General features: G+C 38.9%; 1 protein-coding gene across 3 annotated transcripts in view; it reads right to left on the bottom strand.

Moving 5' to 3' along the window:
- The window catches only part of CSMD1 (CUB and Sushi multiple domains 1), a 2066326-nt gene that overhangs the window by 211552 nt on the left and 1840403 nt on the right, over nucleotides 1-14371 (bottom strand). For all 3 annotated transcript variants that reach the window (XM_025272930.3, XM_044938991.2, XM_044938996.2), the window contains one exon: nucleotides 9271-9375. In XM_025272930.3, coding sequence (XP_025128715.3) covers nucleotides 9271-9375 — 105 coding nt within the window. The remainder of the gene's footprint in view (nucleotides 1-9270; nucleotides 9376-14371) is intronic.

Genomic DNA, 14371 nt, shown 5'->3' with positions numbered 1-14371 from the left:
AAGCTGAAGCTCCAACACTTCAGCCACCTTATGCAAAGAGCTGACTCACTGGAAAAGATCCTGATGTTGGGAAAGATTGAGGGCAGGAGGAGAAGGGTATAACAGAGGATAAGATAGTTATGTAGCCTTGCTGTTCAATAGACCTGAGTTTGAGCAAACTCTAGGAAATAGTGAAGGACAAGGAAGCCTGGCATTCTGCAGTCTATGGGGTTGTGAAGAGTCAGACATGGCTTAGAGACTGAACAACAATAACAATTTGAAACCAAACTCCTTTTTGTGTGGGCAACTCTCTGAGTCACGGTCTGAACCAGTAGCAGCAGAATTTGTCCAATGATTGATGATTCTCTCAACAGCAACCAGAGACTAGCTGATAAATAGAGTTAATGATGAGACCCACCTCTGAAATCAGTGTGGGGACAGTAGGTGGTGGTCAGCAGAGCTTAAGATTAAGCTTCAGTTCTGTACACTCTACCCTTTCCTTCCCAAATTTGTTAATGCCTGAAATTCCAAAGACATATCCAAGGACATCTGGAAAACTGAATTTCAATCCCTTTATTTTAGAAGACATCCAACTAAACACCCCAGGGATTAAGTAATTAAATCACATCTTTCACTTAAATGTGATACTTGGTAAAATGCCAAAATATCACTGTTAGTAGGAAAGTTTTAATCAGTTACCAGATTTTTGTGTGTGTTATTTTCAACCTCAAATAAAGTTAGGATTCTCCTGTTACCCAACAAAAGTCTATTATTATTGAATGCCTAAAATAGTCTTGTAAGAGAGACCTCATGTTACCAGAAGGGGCTCTGGAGCTGTCTGGAGTGTTAGATAGAAGTCAGGATATGCAAGACTTTAAACTCACCCATGGTTCCTGGTGCAAGGACCATGGTAGGAGATAAAGAAGACATGAATTGTCAATTGGTGCTAATGATATCAATTTTAATAGGAGGCAGGAGTTGAGAGGGTCTCCGAATATATGGATCAATAAATGATTGACATACAGTTAAATACAAAAATGGGCTTAAACTGACATGATTAAGAAGATCAACTTATTACATGACTGAATGGGCATGGCTTACTGGACACCCACTCTGGTGGAGGTACAGAGCCGTCATCTCTGGGTGCACAGAATGAAATACACATAGATGCACCCCGGGACATATGAGGTGTCATCTTGTGCAATGTGTCATTGGACTGTGATGTTTATTTACACTCACCATTCTAGTTGAGAAACCTTATTAGTATTTTTAACATAGTATTTACAAGTGCCATTAAAATATGTATTATTATAATCGGCTAAATCCCAAAACAAAATTTTTCATGTTTAAATAAATTTTTAAAATGTATTTTTTAAAATATAAATTTATTTATTTTAATTGGAGGTTAATTAATGTGAAAAAAAATCTCCATTTGACTCTACCTTGTTAAGGATAAGCATTCATTTCAAACAAAGGAGGAGTCGTTATTCTTACTTTTCCCTGAATTTTTGTTTTTTCATAATAACAAAAAATCACTAATTCCTTTTTTCAGAATAAATGTGCTACTACAATACTACTGTCTCTTTTTCTCTATCACATGAGGCTGTCATGGCCACAGCTTAGATGTTGCAGGGTCCGACCCATCTGTATACTGTCCTGTATCAAAGGGCCAGAGTCTGAGACATGGGAGGTTAGCTTCCACATTGGAACACGTCCTCTGCTGGGCTACTGTTTAGAGAAGAATAGCTAACTTTTCAGCTCTGTAGGACATTTGAAATTCACACTTCACAGTAGCTTCTCTATTTCATTTGCCTTCCGGGGGTCAAATATCATATCTCATAGACTCCAAAAATATTTTGTTAACTCCAATGGGTTTCCCATTGGAACATGAGAGGAAGAAGGTCTTTTGAGAAGGCTAGTACATAAAGAAAAGAAATTATTATGAAAATACTTCATAAATAGAATTATTTTGGTGCTGTTTAGACTCAGCGCCACATATTAGCACTAAAGAGGCTTGAATAATTGCAGTGGCCCTCACTGGAGGTCAAATACAGTCATTGGGTTTATGGCATTAACTTGGCATAGGTGCCACTAGATGAAGTCTTATATGGTTCCCTGTGGACCCAGAAATTATCTTCCAACTTAGCAAGATAGAGCGGTGAGTAAGCTCAGTCACAGTAGTGGGTCTAATTTAATAACCAAGGTGTTAGTAATGTGAAGTATGATCATTCAACAAGCCCTGCCATCTGCACGAATCAGGATAAACAGCTTCTAATTCAAGCAATCTTTCAATGGAGAGTAATTCTCAACTAGATAAATTTATTCTAATAATATATTTATAATGTAAATATATATTAAATTTAATTCTATATCATTTATCTATAAATATCTCTGTACTTTTTCACAGCTATGAAGAAACCTATCTTACTAACTTAAAGTTATGTGTATTACATGCTTAGTTTATGAGACTGTAGCAGTGTGTGTGTCTTTATGTGCCATTTGGTTCAGTTCAGTTCAGTTGCCCAGTCATGTCCGGTTCTTTGCGACCCCATGGACCACAGCATGCCAGGCCTCCTGTCCATCACCAACTCCCAGACTTTACCCAAACTCTTGTCCACTGAGTCGGTGATGCCATCCAACCATCTCATCCTCTGTCGTCTCCTTCTCCTCCTGCCTTCAATCTTTCCCAGCATCAGGGTCTTTGCAAATAAGTCAGCTCTTCGCATCAGGTAGCCAAAGTATTGGAGTTTCAGCTTCAACATCAGTCCTTTCAATGAACATTTAGGACTGATCTCCTTTAGGATGGACTGGTTAGATCTTCTTGCAGTCCAAGAGACTCTCAAGGGTCTTCTCCAACACCACAGTTCAAAAGCATCAATTCTTCGGTGCTCAGCTTTCTTTACAGTCCAACTCTCACATCTGTACATGACTACTGGAAAAACCATAGCCTTAACTATGTGCCATTAGGAGGTATTTTTTGGTTTTTGTTGTTAAACAAGAAAGGATAAAGAATGTGCATTAGATAGACAGATTATATTTATAGATAGATGATTTTGTTTAAATCTGGTCATTCTAGAAAAACTTCTTCATGGTCAATCTAAATAAATAATTTGAGTACTCATCTATTCCCTGGTGGCTCAGATGGTAAAGCATCTGCCTACAATGAGGGAGACCCGAGTTCAATCCTTGGGTTGGGAAGATCCCTGGAGAACGAAATGGCAACCCACTCCAGTATTCTTTTCTGGAAAATCCCATGGACGGAGAGGCCTGGATGGCTACTGTCCATGGGGTCACAAAGATTCGGACACGACTGAGCGACTTCACTATCTATCTATCTATCCTTGAAGTAGAGCAATTTTAACACCCACAAAAGACTTCCATTTCTACCTTGGATATAGAAATATGTAAAATAAAGCCTCAAGTCCACTTTAACAGTGAGAAAATTTAAACTACAAAATCATAGCCATTGTTGAACTCATCGGGGAGCTGAGGTTTCAAGTACCTAGGTGACATCAGTTCCCAAGGATTAGTGCCTCCAAGGGGAGGCAGGGCACATGAACTGTCACTGTGATGGATCACAGGAGAGAAAGGACCGACTTCCATAGGCAAGGACATATTAGCTATCATCTTAGCAATGGCCAGTGCCCAGCATGGGTCTCCAGCTGCTCAGGGTCCCAGACAGAGGGAGGTTCTGCCCTTCTGTCTGTGCACCTCTTCCAAGTAATTAAGAGAAACACTGGGGCCTGGTAGAGCCTAGAATCAGCCTCTCCCTTACCACCCCTCACCACCACCAAATATCATTGTTTCTGTGGACAAGGGCATGGAATCCCATGCATTTCCCCACATTTTTCTCTTTCAGAAAAGAACGTTTAACCACTTTCAGTAGCAAAAACCTGTTGTCTCCAGGGCACAAGAAGAGAGGCACTGCAGCTTGGAGAAAAGTATATAGAGAAAGTCTACATCTGGGGTGTAGCAGGAGAATCTGTGAGCTTAAGATCCTCTATCAGTACCAAGACCACGGTCTTCTGACACTAGGGGACAGTCAGGAAATTCTCTTCAAATACAAGCCATAGGTAGAAGCTTACAACTTCAGGAGGGTGGGCAAGATTGCTGAGAACACCCCATCTCACCATGCATAGACTCTCAGGGTCTGACTTTGGCTGGGAGAGAACTACCTTGACACCAGTGTAAGCTTAACATGGAGTAACAAGCAGCAGCATCTACTACTGGGGAGATACAGAAGTCTGGAAAGATACCATCTCTTTGGGAAAGGCATTTAGGGAAGACTGATAGCTAAGGTTGGAGTAATGTCTGAGAAAAAGCCTCCAACTAGGACTTGGCAGTTGCAGCTCACCACTGAGGGATCTGATGCTCTGAAAGTAACCATAGAAACAACAGAACTCAAACCCATGGCAACTCCTGATTCAACAGGCTAACATAAGTGGTGCCCCTTCCTAGCACAAATATTAATAGCATCACTGATTCAATGGACATGTGTTTGAGCAGACTCAAGGAGATAGTCGACAACAGAGGAGTCTGTTGTGCTGTAACCCATGGAATCACAAAGAGTCAGACACAACTTAGCAACAGAACAACAATAAAGTGGTGCCCATCTACTCAAGGTGCCCATCTACTCATGGTGCCCATCTTTAATAAAGTATTCAAGAAAAAAAAACCACTTTGTCTAGAGATAAAGTGGTCAGACTTTGCACAGTCATATAGTGGCATATTGGGCAGATACATCAAATATAAAAATATGTTAAAACACCTAGGTGGACAAGATAGCATTCATGAAGAGATGGAGAAATTATGGCAGAGAGACTAATTATAAGAAAGTGGCAAGTGGAAATTTCAAGGGGGAAAACACAATATCTGAGATGAATTATTTCAGTGGACTCATTAGCAGACTTAACATAGCCAAGGAAAGACTCAGAGAATCAAAGGTTAATAGCAACTACAAAAACTGGAACACATACATAGAGTGTGAATAAAACAGAATTGCAACCAAGAATTGTGATACAATATCAATATGTCCAATAGACATGTGAATGGAGTTGCCTCCAAAAAACAGGAAAAGAGAATGAGGGAAAGAAACATTTGTAATGATAATGGTCAAGACTTTTTTCATAAATATTATAATGGAAGACATTAAACCTTAGATCCAAGAATGTAAAGGTCACTGACCAGGATGAATATCAAGTGTGCACGCACATGTGCGTGTGCACACACACACCTAGACACACCATAGTCTATCTGATGAAAATAAAGGATAAAGAGAAATTTGTAAAGGAAGCCAGAAAACAGGGACAAATACATAGCCAGAAGAATCACAGCTTACTTGTCATCACAAACTAAGCAACGAGAAGACAATGAAGTGGCATATTTTACGTGTGCGTGTGTGTCACGTGCTAAAGCCACGTCTGCCTCTTTGTGACCCTGTGGACTGTAGCCCACCAGGCTCCTCTGTCCATGGCATTCTCCCAGCAAGAATACTGGAGTGGGTTGCTATTTTCTCCTTCAAGGGATCTTCCTGATGCAGGGATTGAACCTTTGTCTCCTGTACTGGTAGGCAGATTCTTTACCACTTAGCCACCAGGGAAGCCCTATTTTTTAACATACTGAAACATGACTTCTGACCCAGATTTCCAAACCCAGCCAAAACATCTTTCAAAAAATGAAGGTAAAATGAAAAACAATAGCTGGGAAAATTCATTGTCAACAGATCTGCCCTATAAGAAGAATTGAAGGAAGTTCTTTAGACAGACAAAAATTAAATGAAAACTTGGATTCACCCCAAGAAAGAACTTCATAGATGCTAAAAATAAGGTAAATATAAAACATTTATTTTCTTATTTTATTCACTATGAAAGATAAACATTTAAAGCAAAAAGTAGAAAAATATTTGTAGGTCTTATAATATGCAACTTAAAAACTTGTACTTCTAATTTCTTCTATCCATCCTTCATGTTATTGTTATTTTACATTTTATTTTTGCAAAAACAACAATAACATGAGGGATGGATAGAAGAAATTAGAAGTACAAGTTTATAAGTTTCACTAGACACAAAGTGAAATAATATTATTTGAAGGTAAGATAGGTTATATTAAAGAATATATTTTAAACTTGTCTAGAGAGACCCTTAATGTTTTTAAGACTTTTCTCTAATAAGACCATAGTGGAGATAAATTGGAACTTAAATAAAAGATTCAATTAAACAAAATGCTATCAGAAAAAGAGGGAAAAAATCAATAAAATACAAATACTATCAATAGCAACACTCCATCAGGGTTTGGGTGTTTAATCTTATTTGTCCTCTTCCCACCAAATTTCAAATAAAAGTGTTTGCTTTTTGTTTGAAAAATTCCTGTCAGTGTTCATCTGGAATTATGGACTGTTATGATTAACAGGGGGCTTCTCTGTTGGCTCAGTGGTAAAGAATCTGCCTGCACTGCAGGACCTGCAGGAGACTTGGGTTCGATCTATGGGTTGGGAAAATCTCCTAGAGAAGGAAATGGCAACCTGCTCCATGATTCTTGCCTGGAGAATCCCATTGATAGAAGAGCCTGGTGGGCAATCGTTCATAGGGTTTGAAAGAGTCGACATGACTAAAGTGACGTGCACACATGCACCTAATTAACAGTATCTGGCCTTCATTTCATGTGAGAAACTCAAACTTCTCAGATGGAAGCAGGGGTGGACTTGCTGTAACAGCTCAGGTTTTAGGATCGGACCAACTGCATCTCCAAGATTGAGTCCCAAGCCCCTTTCTCTTCCACACACCATTCAGCTACTAGCGACAGGTGGTGTCTCCCTTAGTACAGAAGGGCAGTCTGTGTGCTCTTTCTGATTGGACAGTTGTGATTCTTGGGCAGGTGCTCATTTGTGATAAAACACATCTGTGTCTACATGTGTTCCTTCTGTAAGTCGTTAGCAGTCTGACTCTGACCTGAGCAGGCTGAACGCATAAGGGGCTCTGTTTCTTCTCCTTAAAGGCCTAGTGTTAGTCGCTCAGACATGACTGACTCTTTAAGATCCCATGGGCTGTTGCCCACCAGGCTCCTCTGTCCATAGGATTTCCCAGGCAAGAATACTGGGGTGAGTAGCCATGCCCTTCTCCATGGGATCTTCCTAACGCAGGTCTCCTGCATTGCAGGCAGATTCTTTACCATCTAAGCCACAGAGAAGACCTTTTAAAACCTAAGCATACCTCATGGAGTTGTTTTGAGGAGAATTGAATAAATAGCTGTAACATGTTTATGGCAGGACCAGGAACAGAGCTTGTTGCTGGTTTTACTCTTATTTCATGGGTATATATTTTAGTGAAAAATCTGAATTGAAAGATGTGCAGATTGGAAATACACAATTTAAGGTAGATGTAAAAATCTGTTAACGGATATATATGGCTAAGTCCCTTTGCTGTCCACCTGAAACTATCACAGCATTGCTAATCAGCTATATACGCCAGTATAAAATTTAAAACAAAATTAAAAAGAAAGGGCCAGAGAGCAAAAAAAAAATGTTAGAAGGTTATGAATATTAGACAATTTTTGACAACTTACTTCAACAATCCTTATGTTGTTTGATATTCACCTTAATAAGAGTAATTCTACAAACACTTTGTATAATCCAAATTTTACACTGACACATAGAGTTAGAACAGAGAAATGACTGCCTCGAAACACACAGAAGATAATGGCATGATCCTCAGAATACTATCAGTGTCCAAAAACAATGACTCAGTAAAGAAACTCACAGATGAAAATGTAGCATTCTGTGTGGCTGAGTAAAAAAATAAACAGATTAAATAATGAAACAATGCCTTAGATCCTTGAACAAGATTAATTTCAGTAAGCAATACATTCATCTTTCTTTTAATAAATTTAATTGAGAATAAGATGAAATGCAGGTGATTACTATTAATATATTGTTGGAGCTGAGGTATGTGTGAGTCATGGATAATATTTCACGGTAATTGTAGACTAATTATTTCAGTAGCTCCTCTTTCTATAAGGAGTGAATGAAGAGTCAGAAGCCACAAGATCACTTTGAGAGGAAGAGATGGGCACACTGATCAAATCTACCGCTGCTAAAAATATTAGTGAATTTACTGCCACTATCATAAATAAGGTTTATAGTTTCCTATCTACAGATGTTCACCATATGTATCAAAGTAGTGATTTTTCCAGACATATTCTACATAAATAACACCCGCAGTCTCATTTTACGCTGTCACTAATGCAGTCCCATTCAAATAAATTGGAATAAACTTGCATACAAATGCTGGTAATAAGTAAGGAAATTCAACCGGAATGCAAAACAGCCCTGTGGTTTGTGTCTGGTTCAGAATATTTATCATCAGCTGGAAATCTGGCCATTCAAATACATGCACGCATTTACATCCCAGCAAACTGTTTATCTCAATTCAAAGGATCACTTATTAAAGCTTATCCATGTATTTGCTTATTTGCAACTGCTTATTAAACGAGATGAATATCAACATTAAGCATTTTTAGTGCTTGAAAACACGTCCTAAAATAAACTTCACTCTCATTGGAAATTCTGATTTCGCTTTTACAAGGTTTACCTGCATAATCAAACGTCAAAGTGGATTTGTGAATCTGACCTTTGTCATCCCATTTATCAGACTATTAACTCAGTCTCACATCCATTTTTTAAAAGGTTAACATCTCCTTTGCGTTACCTTCTTCCAATTAAAATGAATAATACACAAATGTAGGCACTGAAGGGGCTGCTCTGTGCTGGTCCCATTCTAACAGCCTCTGAGACTAGAAATAGAAAGAGCTTATGACCATAATCTATTTGGAAATTATGACTTCTACATTTTTGGATCCTTATCTGAGTATTTTCTACCACTCACAAGAAAAACTAGCAATATTACCAATGGGTATTTTGTACTTTTTTTCTTTTTAACACAAACAGCCTGAAAGCAAAGCCAATGTTTTATCGAATTATTCCAGATCCTAACTTCTTCATTTCCCTATAAATTTTTCTTTCACAATATAATTATGTTATATAATATAATAAGATACAGTTCAAATAATGATATATTATTATGGTATTATGATATAATTATGTAACAAAATATTAATATTTATGTAATAACAATATAGTTCATAGAGATTGGTTTTGTAACACCCAACTACATGGAACTTCTAAACATAACTTTGGAACAAAATTTCACTGTGTAATAAGGGCAGGGATCCATTTCCCCTTTAAGAAAATCACTCAGGGTCACAGGGAAAGCCAGATGCAGAGACAGGGGAGCTTACTTTTGTACTCCAGGTGGAAGCCAGCAGCAGCCACGCTGATGTCTGACTGGAAGTGCAGGTAGAGCTGGTTGGATGTGCTATTGAGCAGCGCTGGCACCGTGGTACCTGCGGGAAGGGATGCAGGCTGGGCTTTAATATCAGGGATGCATTCACTTCTCTCATTATAAAATCATAAGAATATCACACTAAGTGCTGTAAGTCAGAGAAGGATATACCATATATATCCTTCACTTATATGTGCAATCTAAAGCAGAATACAAATGAATCTAATTACAAAATAGAAACAGACTCACAGATACAGAGAATAAATTCAAGTTTCCCAAAGTATAAAGGAAGCCAGGGAGGGATAAATTAGGAGTTTGAGATTAGCAGATACACATTCATGTATAAAATAGACAAACAACAATGATATACTGTTTAGCACAGGGAACTATATGCAGTAACTTATAGTAACTATGATAGAAAGTAATCTGGAAAAATACACATTACTCAAGAGAATCACTTTGCTGTACACTGAAGCAAACACCAAACTGTAAGTCAATTATATTTCCACAAAAAATAAAACACTGAGGACATTCGTTTTGGTGTACAGATCCCCTTAGCTTGTCTGATCGTCACATATTTAATCCAAGTATTGGCTTTGATCATTACAGTTTGAGCTACTCTTTTTTTCCACGCATGGTAAGAAGTTCCTTTTCCTTTTTTTATTCCTTGCCTCCTGTACAATATTATGGACCTCTGTCCCTTGCTCTTCAGGCACTCTGTTTACAAGATCCAATCCTTTGAATCTGTTCATCATCTCCACCGAATAACACAGAGTATTGATTTATCCTGTACCTAACTGGCCGAGTGGTTTTCCCCACTTTCTTTAGTTTAAGACTGAATTTAGATATGAGGAGCAGATGATCTGAGCCACAGTCAGCTCCAGGTCTTGTTTTCGCTGACTGTATACAGCTTCTTCATTTTCAGTTACAAAGAATGTAATCAATCTGATTTCAGTATTGACCATTTGGTGATGTCTATGTATAAAGCCATCTCCTGTGTTGTTGAAAAAGGGTGTTTGCTATGACCAGTGCATTCTTTTGGCAGAATTCTGTTAGCCTTCGCCCTGCTTTATTTTGTACCCTAAAGTCAAAAATGCCTGTTACTCCAGGTATCTCTTGACTTCCTACTTTTGCATTCTAATCCCCTATGATGAATAGAAAATCATTTTTTTGGTATTAGTTTTAGGAGGTTTTCTAGGTCTTCATAGAACTGATCAATTTCAGCTTTTTTTGGCATCAGTGGTTGGGGCATAGACTTGGATTACTGTGATGTTGAATGGTTTTCCTTGGAAATGAACCGAGATCATTCTGTCATTTTTAAGTCTGTACCCAAGTATAGCATTTTTCACTCTTGTTGATTATGAGGGCTATTCATTTCTTCTATGGGATTCTTGCCCACAGTAGTAGATATAATAGTCATCTGAATTAAATCCACCCATTCTCATCCATTTTAGTTCACTGATTCCTAAGATGTCCATGTTTACTCTTGCCATCTCCTGCTTGACCATGTCCAATTTACCTTGATTCATGGACCTAACATTCCAGATTCCTATGCAAAACTGTTGTTTACAGCAGCAGATTTTGCTTTCATCACCAGACAGATCCACAGCTGAGCATCGTTTCGCTTTGGCCCGGCCGCTTCCTTCTTTCTGGAGCTGTTAGTAATTGTCCTCTGCTCTTCCCCAGTAGCCCGTTGGACACCTTCTGACCTGGGGGCTCATCTTTCGGTGTCATATCTTTTTGCTTTTTTATACAGTTCCTAGGGTTCTCACAGCTAATATACTGGAGTAGTTTGCCATTCCCTCCTCCAGAGGTCTGTCATATTGTACAGGAGGCAGTGGATAAAACCATCCACCAAAAAAGAAATGCAAGAAGGCAAAGTGCTTGTCTGAGGAGGCTTTACAAATAGCGGAGGAAAGAAGAGAAGTGAAAGCAAAGGATAAAGGGAAAGGTATACCCAACTAAATGCAGAGTTCCAGAGAATAACAAGGAGAGACAAGGGGGCCTTCTCCAATGAACAATGCAAAAAAAGAGGAAAACAACAGAAAGGGGAAGACTAGAGATGTCTTCAAGAAAACTGGAAATCTCAAAGGAACATTTCATCCAAAGATGGGCACAATAAAGGACAGAAATGGTAAAGACCTAATAGAAGCAGAAAAGATCAAGAAGAAGTAGAAAGAATACACAGAAAAATTGTACAACAAAGATTTTAGTGACCCAGATAACCACAATGGTGTTGTCTCTCACTCAGAGCCAGGCATTCTGGAGTGTGAAGTGTGGGCCTTAGGAAGAACTGTTGCAAATAAAGCTAGTGGAGGTGGTGGAATTTCAGCACAGCTATTTAAAATCCTAAAAGATGAATTGATAAAAGTGCTGCACTCAATATGTCAGGAAATTTGGAAGACCCAGCAGTGGCCACAGGACTGGAAAAGGTCAATCCTCATTCCCAGTTCCCAACAAGGGCAGTACTAAAGAATGTTCAAACCACCAGACGATTGCACTCATCTCCTATGTTAGTAAGGTTATGCTAAAAATCCTCCAAGCTAGCCTTCAGCATTATGTGAACCGAGAACTTCCACGTTTCAGTGGGTTTAGAAAAGGTAGAAGAACCAGAGATCAAATTGCCAACATTCACTGTATCCCATAGAAAGCAAGGGAATTCCAGAAAAACATCTACCTCTATTTCATTGACTATGCTAAAGCCTTTGACTGTATGGATCATAACAAACTGTGGAAAACTCTTGGAGAGGTAAAAATACCAGGCTATTTTATCTGTCTCCTGAGAAACCTGTATGCAGGTCAAAAAGCAATAGAACTGGACATGGAACAATGGACTGGTTCAAAACTGGGAAAGGGTGCATCAAGGCTGTGTATTGTCACCTAGCTTATTTAACTTATATGCAGAGTAAATCATGTGAAATGCCAGACTACAGACTACATGAAGCACAAGCTGGAATCAAGATTGCAGGGAGAAATATTGAAAACCTCAGATGGTGGATGATACCACTCTAATGGCAGAAGATGAAGAGGAACTAAACAGCCTCTTGATGAGGGTGAAGGAGGAAAGTGAAAAGGCTGGCTTAAAATTCAATATTAAAAAACAAAACAAAACAAAAAACCTAAGATCATGGCATCTAGTCCCATCACTTCATGGCAAATAGAGGGGAAAAAGGTGGAATCAATGGCAAATTTCCTCTTCTTGGACTCTAAAATCACTGCAGATGGTGACTCCAGCCATGAAATTAGAAGATGACTCCTTCTTGGCAGGAAGCTATGATAAACCTAAACAAGTGTGTTAAATAGCAAAGACAGCACTTGCTGACAAACATCAGGCTATGGTCTTTTTAGGAGTCATGTACAGATGAGAGAGCTGGACATAAAGAAGGAAGAGTTCTGAAGAACTGATGCTTTCGAACTGTGGTGTTGAAGACTCTTGAGAGTCTCTTGGACTGCAAGAAGATCAAACCGGTCCATCCTAAAGGAAACCAAGCCTGAATATTCATTGGAAGGACTGATGCTGAAGCTGAAGCTGCAATACTTTGGCCACCTGATGTGAAGAGCTGATTCACTGGAAAAGATCCTGAAGCTGGAAAAGATTGAAGGCAGGAGGAGAAGAGGACAAGGGAAGATGAGATGGTTGAATGGCATCACTGACTCAATGGACATGAGTTTGAGCAAAGTCCAGGAGATGGTGAAGGATAGGGAAGCCTGGCGCATTGCCTTCCATGGGGTGACAAACAGACAAGACTGAGCAACTGAACGACAACAAGAAGCTTCACATTTCATCTGCCCTCCTCAGACAGATATGGCATGTCTTCATCGTATCAGTGAAAACACATATATTCTTATGCTTTACTGTGCATTTGACTATTCACATCGCTTTTTTTTTTTATCAATGTAACCATCTGCCTTTTTTCTTTCTGACTTGCCATGAACAAAGAAGGGTAAAGCCTCAACATGCAAGTCATATGGAAGTTGGGGAAACAGTTAGATAATAGATCTGATGTAATATGTTATTCAGAAGAGGTTGCTTTTTGATCATATATTCTCTTCTTTATCCCTGTGTGATTCATACTGAATAATGTTCCCTCTGAAATCTGCAAATGATTTCAATGAAACATATAAGGAAAGGAAAATGCAGGTTTATTTTATATAATGCTTCCTTTAATTAAAATGTTCTAGCTTGCATTGTAGCAACTGACAAGTAGGGAAATTTAGAGATGCTAAGGACAAGGGTGAAAACAGAGCCATGGTGCTGCAAGGTCCTGAGGAAAAGGAAATGTCCTTCAGCCAGACATTTAGAATGCATTACCAGAATGCATAATACTATGGGAAAGCAATAAGCTAGCCTAAGCCCCTTGTTACCCAAGGGGTACATGCTTGATATTCTACTGTATCCAAGTCATTTCCTGAATAAATACACATTTCCTATGTGTGAAGGAGCCATCCCTCAGGTAAAACTCCTCCCCATGGCGCAGGCAAATTCATGGATGATGATGATGCTAATGTATAAATATTATACATTATAGACATACAGAGTATAAATACGATTTTAAATAACAAAATAAGGAAATAAGCTGGTGATTATCCAAGACAGATGAACAATGTTGCAAGGGCAAGATCCCCGGTTGCCCTTCACTTTCTACTCAAACAATTCTACGACCCTCAAACAGCTGTAAGCAAACCAATGACTCCAGGTAAGAATTGCATCCTGAAAATAGATTAAGGACGTCTCATTAACCTTGGATTAGCATGTAGTCTTTCAGAAACTCTTTGGGTTTATAAAAGTTCACCCTCAGTTTGACAATGTGCTGGGACTAGTAACGTGTATACTGGCTGGGTCTTTGGATAATCAGTATATAAAGTATTACCTGACTGTTTTGGAAGAAGAACAGGCATAAATGGAGGACAAAAGAAAATACCAGGTACACTCTCTAATGATTGTGTGTGTGTCTTTGGAAGATGAATTTCCCACTTGAGATCTGGGGCCAGTGCCTCAAACCATTTTCCCTGAATATCCAGGTGGGGTTGTCTGAGGGAGGTGGAGTCGTTTCAGA

This window comes from Bubalus bubalis, chromosome 1 (genome assembly GCF_019923935.1).
Source record: "Bubalus bubalis isolate 160015118507 breed Murrah chromosome 1, NDDB_SH_1, whole genome shotgun sequence".
NCBI lineage: Eukaryota > Metazoa > Chordata > Mammalia > Artiodactyla > Bovidae > Bubalus > Bubalus bubalis.
The sequence above is the reverse complement of the archived record's forward strand: the minus strand, read 5'-3'. Positions and strand labels throughout refer to the sequence as shown.